The 12,561-nt window shown below is 38.8% G+C and overlaps 1 protein-coding gene across 1 annotated transcript in view; it reads left to right on the top strand.

Moving 5' to 3' along the window:
• Positions 1 to 12,170, top strand: part of LOC149958921 (aldehyde dehydrogenase family 16 member A1-like) — a 28,656-nt gene extending 16,486 nt beyond the window's left edge. Inside the window, exons 11-12 of the mRNA XM_090166282.1 lie at positions 7,473 to 7,869; positions 11,812 to 12,170. Coding sequence (XP_090022408.1) covers positions 7,473 to 7,869; positions 11,812 to 12,087 — 673 coding nt within the window. The 3' untranslated portion in view covers positions 12,088 to 12,170. The remainder of the gene's footprint in view (positions 1 to 7,472; positions 7,870 to 11,811) is intronic.
• Positions 12,171 to 12,561: the final 391 nt, after the last annotated feature.

The raw sequence follows: 12,561 nt of genomic DNA, 5'->3' as shown, positions 1-12,561 counted from the left end.
AAAAGGCCGGGAAACAGGACCGGCGTGCCCTCATACGGAGGCCCGCCGCCCCACAGCAGGCTACTCAATCCAACGAGGCGGCCAGTTTGCACGGACCCTCTCCGTTAGCCTGAGCCTAAGCTCAGTATCCAGCCCAAACCTGACCTAAGTTGGAGGTGGACATAGGAACATTTGACCGGAGCTAGCCACCGCCCTTATGGGTTACAAGAGCCGGACCCCGACTCTCCGGTAGAGCCACCAGTTATTGCACACTCCGACCCATTTAAGGCCGTTGTATCCCGATAGTCGTCCAAATCACCACAATGTGCTCCGTGCTGTCCGTGACTTTGAAAACGAAAGCAACGTGAATCGCGGATTCCGCGGACCTGGCCATTACAACATCAAAATGGAAGACACAGTCATCGCCTACCCTCGAGTAAGCATAAGAATGACCTTCTCTGATTTGGACTTGTCAAAGTACTACGTTTGGAGTGTCCTTGACCGTCAAAACCATCACCCATTTCGTGCCACGCTCCACCGAGCATTTTACGATGGTGATCAGCGACTTCGGCTGGATTTCTGTAACTGGTTTTGTACTATGGCCGACGGAAACGAAGATTTCCTCCGTTTGATTCTTGCGTCGGACGAGTGCTCCTTTGGGAGAGACGGCCCGTTTAACAGCCAAAATAACCACATGTGGAGTGATGCAAATACGCACTGGAGATTTCCTCACTACAATCAGGTACAATTCCGCTGGTCTTCTGGGATATCGCGTTATTAAGCCATGTTTTCTTCCGCGTCGGCTCAATGGGCAGAACTACCTGGCCTTTCTACAAAATAAAGTCGCAGACGAGTTGGAAGATGTGCCATTAGTCGGGGTCCCACGCCTTTGGTTCCAGCATGACGGTACACCTGCCCACCAAGAAAGACACGTCGTGCAGTACCTTAACAACGAGTTACCTGGGCGATGGATAGGCAAGAATGGTCCAGTACGATGGCCTCTAACTTTCTTTTTCGTGAGACGTAAACCTTTTTGGGTACTACCAACTGGTTTTTTTTTCATGATGTATTATTTCAATGAAACATTGTCAGTTTTTGACCAAACCAATTTCATTAAAGGTTTTCGAGTACGCTTTAGAACTTGTTGATTGAAAATTTTCGTGTATCACCTATCGTTCAAAAAATAAAAATTTCAAAACGGTGAAAAATTTCACGATTTTTCTGAAAATTCCAAAAGAAAAGGGTCCTCCCCGAGAGAGGATATCCTGATAATTTCACTTTTCTAGCAACTATAAATTTTGAGAAAAACACCTGGGCTGAACAACTTAAGACACCCTGTATGTGAAATAAAAGAATTAAGTTTACGAAGAACCCATGAGTTAAATATAAAAGTAATGGATATTTTTATTTATAACTCAGGGGTTGTTCTTAATAAACTTAATTCTTTTATTCCTTACATAAATTACTATAAAAACTTAATTAAAACACTTTTTTGCGGGATTTTTTATGAACATTTTTAAAGCTGTCGCTTGCTTTTCAGCTTCTCTACCTTTCCTTTTTTTATAAAATGAACCAGATTGCTTCTTTTTCTCGGACATCTTAATTCAATTCAACGTGACTCTAATTAATATCTAAAACTAATAAATGGCTTTTTGCGCGTGCGCGTAAAATAGAAGAGACTAACTGTAACTAGCCATCGAAAACAATTTAAATGCATTTTAGAATATTAAATGCAGTTTCATAATAGCCTAAGAAACAAATAGAATTCTTGAAGGTGGTCTGCAAGTTTATTTTTCATAAAGCTGGATACACGACAACGAAATAGCAAGCAAGTTCATTGAAGTACTGTATTACTTTGGGCTTCCTTCTATTCTTGCGGCCCTAAATGGGTTAGAGTGTGCAATAACTGGTGGCTTTACTGGGGAGTTGGGGTCCGGCTCGTGTAACCCATAAGGGTGGTGGCGCACTGGGAGATGTTAGTTCTAATCAAATGGTCCTACCTACACCTCCGACTTCGGTCAGGTTTGGGCTGGAAACTGAGCTTCGGGTCACCCTAACGGAGATGGTCGGTGCAAACTGGCCACCTCGGCGGATTGGGTAGCCTGCTGTGGGGTGGCGGGCCTCCATATGAGGGCACGGTGGTCCTGTTTCCTGGCCTTTTGGAGCACACCGGGATCTATGGTGCCAGCTGTGCCGGGTTATGTGGACTGCTGTGTTCCCGTCGTTCCCCTTTAGGAGCTCTCTCCAAAGGGTATGACCTACGTAGGTAGGTTGTCAACTGGAGTTGTTGCTATAGCATCCACTCTTAATCCCACCACTGTGTGCGAAGTGAGAATTGCTCAACCTATTGCCGCACCTTTAGCTGGGTTGAGTGGTTTGCATCAAAGGTGCGACCATCATTAGTAGGGTACTACTACCCATGCTGGATTTGTCACTTGTCCGGGCTTTTGGACGCTGGCGTAGGGCACTATGATGATAGGCCTCCGGTGGTATGGCCCCTGTTACTAGGTACACCGGGCTAAAAATTCTGGCACACTTCTATTCTTGTAGTATCGCCCAACCACTTTTTCTTCTTATTATTATATACCCTGGTTTATAATGTTAATACCAGAAAAATGCTTCATCCGTCAGAATTGCAAAATAAATTAGTAGCAAAAAAACGTTCATCGACGATGTTGGACATTTTGGTTGGGAAAACGATTTGTATTTCTAATTAGCTAAAGATTTTTCAAATTATGTTACGCTTTCATTAAAAAAATTATAAACAAATCCAATTCTTGGTAAACCAAAAAGGCGCACAACTCAATTTCGGCGCCCCTCTCGAACCGGCGCCCCGGGCAATTGCCCGGGTTGCCCGGCCCTTGAGCCGCCCCTGGCTGCGAGCGAATTTAAGTCGACCCACCCTTTTGTAAGATATTATTTTTCGATATTACTTAAACTATAACTAAAACCTAATGCCGGAAATTTTGTCCTTAAAACGAATGGATTCTTACCTTTAATGTAAGACATTTCGTAAAGAAATCGAACAATATCAGCCTGCGCTATGAATTTTGAAAGTGACAAATATAGTAGAGAGCTGCATTTGAAGAAAAAACGTTACCATTTCCGACGACAAAATACCATTCCCATCCCATTTCTATACCAATTTTCTCATTCCCAACCATTCCATTCCCGTGAATTTTCAAATAAATCCATTCCCATTCCATTCCCGACAAAGTATTCGCATTCCCGCCCATTCCTGTTCCATTCCCTAAACTCCCGATTTTCCCATTCCCGTTCCATTCCCTAAACTCTCGATTTTCCCATTCCCGCCCATTCCCGTTCCATTCCCTAAACTCTCGATTTTCCCATTCCCGCCCATTCCCTAAACTCCCGATTTTCCCATTCCCGTTCCATTCCCTAAACTCCCGATTTTCCCATTCCCTAAACTCCCGATTTTCCCATTCCCGAAGCAATTAATTTCGAACATTATAATAACACCAAGAATGTATTAAATGTATACTTCGGGAGAACGATTACGTTGGGAAGATTAACGGAGTTGAACGGACACCATGGACGTCTTTTTCCCAGCCTCGTGCGTTGAAAAATGGACAACGTCAACCGGGTCAGTCTCAATAACGTAGCTTTAACGATGTCAACGAGATACCGGGACGCTTTGATTTATTATAACACGTTCTAGAATTTTCGAAAGTGAAAATAAAACTATGTTTTTCACCTACATGCCACCTTTCACCTCTGGACTTTTCCCAGCCGCAAGCCAAGAATACTCGTCACCGTGGGGAGGGAGGGGATTCAGGGGAAGTCCGTGCAGTCACGGCCTGGCATACTCGAGTCGTATCGTATGCCCTCCTCCAAGGGCATACGATACGAGCACCCTCCGAGGGCATACGATACGAGCACGAGAAGCTGTCGGTGTAGGAGTTAACGGCGCAAAGCGCTTGTGAGAAGAGACATCCCCATAATAATGAAATATTTACATTGGATTCGCCCGTTTCATTCGAACTAAACTCTATTTAAGGGGGCCAATCACTTACAAGGAGACGACCCGAGGTGATAATCACCGATTTTGTTCAAACCCGGGTCTAATGTACACCTCCATGTAACTTGAAAAACCTGCTAGGAAAAGTTGCGACGGGCTTTCGTTTTGCTATGGCAACCGAAAATGTTTTTGACAACCTGATTTGGAATTATTTCCATTGAAAATAATATGGGACTCTGAAGGATTTTAAGGGTCCCCCAATTGGCCAAATTGCATTTAAACTTGATTAAATATAATTTTTAAAATCAATTTATTTTTAACGTTTTTGAAATTTTCAAAATGTTTCATTTTTTAAAAGGTTTCACAGGGGGGGGGGGACCCTTAAAAATCCTTCAGATTCCCATGTCATTTTCAATGGAAAAATCCCAAATTATGTTGTCAAAAACATTTTCGGTTGCCATGGTAAAACGAAAGCCCGTCGTAACTTTTCCCTTCCAGGTTTTTCAAGTTACATGGAGGTGTACATTATACCCGAGTTTGAACAAAATCGGTGATTATCACCTCGGGTCGTCTCCTTGTTAGTACATTATGTATATAAAATGGGGGAAAATCCATTCCCGTCCATTCCCGTGGGAAAATTTTCCATTCCATTCCCATTCCATTCCCATTTAAATAAATGATTTTCCATTTATTCCATTCCTGAAAAATAAATATTGATACCATTCCCGTCCATTCCCGAGGCACAATTTTCCATTCCCATTCCATTCCCATTCCATTCCCATTTAAATAAATGATTTTCCATCCATTTCATTCCCGAAAAAAAAATATTGATACCATTCCCGCGGGAATCCCGCGGTAACCATGGTAAATGGTAAAAACCCGATTCCATGCAGCTGTCTAAAATATAGCTTTCAGAAGATAAAATCGTTCAAGATCATAATGGGGTTTTTGGTGGTAACATAAATGTAGCTTTGAAAGTTCTAAATATTATGATTTGAGGGAGTGGGTAGTTGAACCTCGAACATACTCCTACTCTGATTAAGAAATTGCTCTATACACATATAAATGAAAAAGACACGTACATACATGTAGAAATATAACAATATTTATGTTCACAATAACAAAACGCGTAGAAAACTACAAACACATAGTAAAATAAAACAGATAAAAATTATTTTTCAACAAGGGTTTAATCATAGGCTTCGCTCTCAGTGTCATTTACATAGCATCTTCAGTACTTTAACACATATTTAGTCCATTTGAGAAGCACTGACATTTTTTCTTTCTCACGACTTCGAACAATAGTTATTTTTATAAATTCAGCTACGCTTTCGGAACTTGTTTTTAGGTGTCATAGCTTTATTTGAATAGTTTTGACACGCGCGGTTTGCACGCGGATATAAATATAAATCACGGTGCGATAAGTTCGGTAATTTGTATCCGATTAATCGGAGATTTTCCGCGTTACATTATCTGCCCGAGTGAATTGGTACTATAGATTTTCATAGTAATCCGACACCATTTTACAAAATGGCGGATATCAATAAAACTCATATTGCGATAAGTTCCGTAATTATTCTGAGTTTTTCTGCGTTTCAATATATTTGCCTGAGTGAATAATATTAAAAATAATCTCTTAGAAAAGGGATGGGTCGATTTAAATTCGCTCGCAGCGCCCTCCCTACCGATCAGCCGATTTTTCGCTGCTAGCTCATGGCCTATAGGCTCATTTTACACGTTATGTCACGAAGAAACCAAAGCTGGTTTCACATTGAAAATCGGTTCAGAATTTCCTAGGTTATATAGCAATAATAACGGTTTAAAACTTGACAATTAGGACTAATTGAAATATTGAGTTAAACTAATCATCTCAGTAGCGTAGCCAGAAATTCGTCATGGGGGGGGGGGTCGAACTATGTGAATGTTAAGAGGGGCCGAGAAGGGGTGGAAATTTGTACAGTCAAAGGTAGACCCAAGGGGGAGGGGGGGTTGGACACGGAAACCTCCCCTTGTCTACGCCACTGAATCATCTCAAGTCTGAAGCAGCCGTTGAAGTGGGAAAAACAATATTGTTCAAGACCTCATTATTTTCCGCATCACCTTAAGTTGTTAGCTTTGAAGGTAATCAAATTGTGTATGAATTATTCCAACTATTGAACTAAACAAGAAAATGTTTTTCCAGCAAGGTTTTGGCATAAGTAACGTATTAATATTTTCTTGGCGATTGACGAATCTTAAGGAGTTAAGATAAGCGTCGATTTCAAAATAATTATCTTTGGTAGAGAGATCTTTAAAAAATGCGAGACGGGTCGATAAAGAAGTGAACTTGGAGCCACATTTCGTGGTTTCAGTTTACTTCGATTAAGCCTTCGCAACCTTTTTATTTTTGAATATAAAGTAAGCCATATTTTAGACCATAGAAAAAATTATTATAGTCATTACCTTCAAAGCTAACAATTTAAAGTGATGCGGAACCATAATGTTTTTCCCACTTCAGCGGCGGCTTCAGACTTAAAACAAGTTGGCAAGCCAAAATATACCTCTCCTCGGAAGAGTTTCTAATTTTCAGTGAATTGTTGTATGTATCCGTGTTTTGTGGTAGAACGCTCACCTGTCGAATCCCGCACGATACTAACGCAAATAAAAAAAAAATATTATAAAACATCCTATGACAAAAAGAAGGCGCTTTTGGAAAAACCTTTTCCCTAATTCTAAGAAACTGCGTACGCAGCTCTGACACACACACCCACACCCACACCCACACCCCCACCCACACACACACACCGACAGACACGGTGATTGTATAACCCCTCCTAGGGGACATAGTCACCTCGGAGAGGTTAAAAGGATTAGTTTCACATAATATTTCGATTATTCCTAATTTTTTAAGCCGTTACTATTTTATAAATAACTTTGCAATTCTGAACTATTTTCTGCGTGACATAACGAGTAAAATGAGCCTAATCGTCAGTAAATAAACAATTCTTTTCGTGATGTCACCTTGGTGGTGTTTTACTGTTTTCAGATTTGCTATGTCAATATGGGAGCTGCAACCACATTTCATTTATCTTATTTTTGTGAGAAAATGCTTGATTTCTTACTAGATTTGCTACTCGATTTCTCACTCGATTTCTTACTCGATTTCTTACTCGATTTCTTACTCGATTTTTTTACTCGGATTTTTACTCGATTACTCACTCGATTTTTTACGCTGTTTCTTGCTCAAGTAGAAATCGAGAAGAAATCGATTTCTCACTCGATTTTTACTCAATTTTTTACTCAATTTTTTATTTGATTTCTTACTCGATTTTTACTCGATTTTTTACGCTATTTCTTACTCAAGTAGAAATCGAGAAGAAATCGATTTTTTACTCGATTTATTACTCGATTTTTACTAAATTTTTTACGATATTTCTTACTCAAGTAGAAATCGAGAAGAAATCGATTTCTCACTCGATTTCTTTCTCGTTTTTTACTCGATTTTTTATTTGATTTCTTACTGAAATTTTACTAGTTGGAGGCAGAAAAGCGGATATAATAGGTCGCAGCTTTTGTACTATTTTGCGGAGAACCTTCAAAAAAGGAAGTCTGAATTTGCGCAACTCATAAGCAAAATGACTCAACAGGGTTTGGTATCGGCGAATGAAGAAGTTGATGCGTGTGTCCGAGACGTCTTCAAATGGGCCGGTAACTGTGATCAATCCAAAGGGTCACTGGTGGACTCGCCCATCGCCGGATTTTGCCTTGCCGTCACAGAACCTCTGGGAGTTATTGCATTTGTGCAAGCTGTTGACGACCGAGGGGTCCTGCGATCCTTGTTAACTCCCGCCATCGCCGCTATCGCTTGTGGCAATACTGTCGTTGCTGTGGCGTCTGAAGCCTACCCTTTGGTGGCTCTGACTTTGTATCAGGTTTGTACATTCGTATAATTTACCAGCACTTACGAGGAAATTTTCCCATTGAATATAACATGGGAATCTGACCAATTTTAAAGGTTACCCCCTGTAAAAAGTTGAATCAATTTTTTTTTTATATTTTCTATTTTTAATTGGTGAGATTCCCATGTTATTTTCAATGGGAAAATTTCCATTTTGTGTTGTCAAAAATATTTTTGGTTGCCATGGCAAAACGGTTGCCTATGGAGACATTTCCCTTTAGAATTTTTCAAGTTACATGGAGGTCTACCAAACCCCCGAGTTTGATCAAAATCGGTGTGTTACACCTCGGGTCGTCTCCTTGTTAGTTGAATACAGCTTTTGGTTTAATTTAGAGTTGTAAGTCGGAAAGTGAGCGAGTCCTTTTTTTCCGGAAAATATTCCGTATTTTTCCGAAAAAAATAAAGTTTTAATTCCATGATTAGTCTAATATTGTTTGTGAATTTAATTAAAGCGGCATTTGCGCCTCATTTTTTCGAATTTAAAATTAAAACTAAATTTCTAGACTAGTTTAAACTAATTAACATGGTAACACTATTATTTTTTGTAGTATGTTTACTGATATTAGACATTTTATATCGATAAAAAAGGTAATTTGTTTTTTTATTTTTCTGATTTGCAGAAAATTTTCTGAAAAGTTTTCCACATTTTATTTTTCCGGAAAATTAACAACAGTAGTTTAATTTAATGATAGACTTAGTAAGATTTACGGCTTACGCGAAAAGATTCTACACTTTGATCTTAGCTAAACAACGAAGAAACTTAATTAAATTTAAAAATGATAATTTATTACAAAAAATATTGTCTTGATTCGTAAAGATACTTCACTTTGATCTTATTAAGTATCAAATAATTATTTATACTAAGGCATCCATTTTACTGATGCTCAAAGATACTACACTTTGGTCTTATCCAAATGACGAAGCTTACTTTAAAATAATTATTTGATATTTAATAAGGCATCCATTTTGCTGATACGCAAAGATACTACACTTTGATCTTAGCCAAATAAGACTAATTATTCTAATTGAAAAATAAAGACATCTATTTTATAAAAAAATAGCCTATTATTAATTGTATTTCGCTTCTCTAATAACGTCAGCTCAGAAGTAAAATAATAAGTATGACCCAAAACGTGTAATAACAGCACAGACCATTTAAAGATACACCCAGAACATCTATAACCTTTATAGGACGGCTAATATTGTGAGGGGTACCTACATATTTTAGTTAAGATCAAAGTGTAGTATTTGTTCAACATGATAAATCTATAACCTTTATAGGACGGCTAATATTGTGAGGGGTACCTACATCATTTAGTTAAGATCAAAGTGTAGTATTTGTTCAACATGATAAATCTATAACCTTTATAGGACGGCTAATATTGTGAGGGGTACCTACATATTTTAGTTAAGATCAAAGTGTAGTATTTGTTCAACATGATAAATCTATAACCTTTATAGGACGGCTAATATTGTGAGGGATACCTACATCACTTACGTGTTAGTTAAGATTAACGTGTAGTATTTGTTCCGCATAATTTGTAAACATGATAAATCACCATGGACACAGATTTTAAATTGGACCAAGCTATTGACTTTGAGATATCGTTCGAAACTGATATCTGGAATTTTATATCTGTCGAAACCTTCAGACCTCTCCAGACTCAAAAGGGAGGAAGCACTCTCGCGGAAGTAGCGGCCGGATGCTTGTAAGAACATCACAAGTATGAATATTAGCTTTCCCAACAGGGTGGAAAAAAGCCGGCTTTTTTGGAAAAAATCCAGACCAGTGGTTTTAATTGGCTATAACCGTTTTTTTTCTCGGTTATAACCGGCTAAAATATAAACAGTACCTTTTACTTATGTAAGTAGAAATTGTCTGCAGTTATTGTCGTAAATAAGAAACTAAACAAATGAAGCGAAATAACTATATAAAATAACTGAATTCTTTTGATTTCCTCGGGAAATTCCCCCTAGTTTTTGTGTATGACAGAAGCGAGGCAGCGAACTTTGGAACTTTAAACCTACCGAAAAACTGGTAAAAGTAAACCGATTTCTAAATATGAAACAAAAAATAAACTAAATTTCTAAATGAAAACTATTAATTTACTAAAATATTCATATTGTAATTTTTTTTTAAAAAAGCCACAAAAATCTGGATTTTTTCAAGTGGTTATAACCGGTTTTAACCAGGTGGCTATAACCGGTATGGCTGGTTCTATGCCAACCCTGTTTCCCTAACAGCATTTTAAATCTATGTTCGCCGCGGCAGCACCTGGAATGAAAATTTTGTCTCGACCAAATTACGTGGTCCTCGGTGCACCCCTGTCTGCTGAAGCTATTTCCTCTTGCTTAGCTAGTAAGACTGAGGCTTTAAAGGTGATGGCTTGAACACCGATATTTGTTTAAAGCAGTGGCGGTAGAATGTCTCGGCTCCTTCGGCCGCGACGGTTGGGCTTTGGTCCATTCTATTGGTCGTCGAATTCGGGAAGCTACCGGGGAGCCGCGTTCCACGTCGTTTTTGACTCAGCGGATAGCAATCGCGATACAGCGGGGTAATGCCGCGTCGGTGTCGAACACTTTTCCGCCCGGCACCTCCCTCGCGGAATATCTTTATTGCCTGTAAAGCCATTTTTTTGTCCTTCTGTGTATTTAAAGACTTCATGAAAATATTAGCAATAATTAACACCAAAGTTATTTTAATTAAATAAAAAACCAATCAGTTAAGCTAATGCCCAATGCCGAAGTCATCTAGCAACTTTTATTGCCTTAAATTCAGGTGGACTGGTGAAATTTCGTATGATGGTGGTGGAAAGCTCTTCATGCCACGCGAGCCTTCAGCTCCCTACACTTACTATTACTGTTAACCTCGACCAGTTGGGAGATAAATTGCAAACTCTTCGCGGAAGGAGTTGTTCCGAGTTTTCAACTAGTGCCTCCTAGGAGCAACAAACACAGCACCCCACACAAGGAGAATGCAACCCGTCAAACGTTGTGCATTTTCTTGTGTACATTTTTCATTGGTTAGACGCTTTAGCGCCTGCCGTCGTCGGAAGGGGAAAATTTGGATTGTCTTCCCCCTTTCCGAAAAACGTTCAGCCTAAAGGCTCGTCCAATGAAATTTGTACGCAACACTGCCTTAGTGTGTTTAAAGGCTAGCTGCGTTTTCCTGGTGTTTGTTGCTCCTAGGTGCCACAAGCTGGGATCGAACCCACTTACTGCGAGGCGAAAGTGCTAACCACTCCTCAATCCCATAACCATCAAAGGCTTAGCTCAGAGCCCCATAGTGTATAAATATGCTCAAAACGAAATAAACTACTACCAAGAAGAAGAAGTTTGCTTGAGAGTGTTAGTGTTGGAAAAAGGTTCAGTCAGAAAATAAGAATTTAAACTATAGGAAATGTCATATTGTAATTATGTTACTTATACTACCATTTAGTGTTGTTAATTTTCCGGAAAAAATAAAAAAATTGAAACATGAATTACTTTTGAGGGTTTTTAATGTTTTCATCTTTTTATCGATATAAAATGTCTAATAACAGTAAATATACTACAAAACATTAATAGTGTTACATTGTTAATCAGTTTAAACTAGTCTGGAGGTTTAGTTTTACTTTTAGATTTGAAAAAATGAGGCGAAAATGCCGCTTTATTTAAATTTGCAAACAATATATTAGACTAATCATGGAAAACTTTTTAATTTTTTTCGGGAAAATACGGAAAATGTTCCGGAAAAAAGGCCTCGGTCATTTTACGGAAAATTTTCCGACTTACAACACTACTACCATCTACAATCGGTGCTGGGCGAGGGGCAATGGCGGCCCCAATGTTTTGGTGCGAAACAAAGTTTATGCGATGTATTTTTATTCTGTTTGATCTAAATCCTCGAGTTACTGATGATCAATATTTGTACCAGATTCTGGACACCTCCGATTTCCCAGCCGGAGTGTTCAACATTATCAGCGGCAGCACCCAGGAACTGAGCCAATGCCTGTTCGAGCATCACGACGTACAAGCATTTTGGAGTGACGGTGTGTCCCGTGATGTCCTGAAAAACCCAGACAGTCCAAACAGTAACCACAAGAAGGAATGCGTCATCCGACTCGACGAATTTTCGATGGAGAGTTTCGTGATATGCGCCACGACTAGGAAATTTATTTGGATGCCATCCGGAGATTCTTTTGGAAATTGATATCAGTTTTTGAAACACGTATTTTGTATTCCAGAATTATTTTATACAAGTTTAATTTAGTTAAATAAAGGTTATGTTTTGTTTGTCCTGCTCTATCTATAGAAAAGTACACGTTAAAGCAAAGTTGGCCATTTCGGCGATCTTTAGTAAATGGCCATCTCGACCTTCAAAATTACGATTTCGACCGTCAAAAGGTTAAACGTAAAATAAAAGAAAACAAAACTACTATAAACAGGGTGATTTTTAACTCCAAATTGTGATTTCGACCTTCAAAATGCTTAACTCGAAAATATAAGAAACCATAACTACTAAAAACCGGTTGATTTGACTTTCAAAATAATGATTTCGACCCTAAAAATGGTTAACTCGAAAATACATTATAACAAAACTACTTTAAACAGGTTGATTTTGATCTTCAGAATGGTGATTTCAACCTTCATAATGCCATAATGCTTAACTCGAAAATATAAGAAA

This window comes from Leiobunum rupestre, chromosome 2, assembly GCF_980474605.1.
Source record: "Leiobunum rupestre chromosome 2, qqLeiRupe1.1.hap1, whole genome shotgun sequence".
NCBI lineage: Eukaryota > Metazoa > Arthropoda > Arachnida > Opiliones > Sclerosomatidae > Leiobunum > Leiobunum rupestre.
This window is presented reverse-complemented; position numbering and strand designations above follow the sequence as displayed.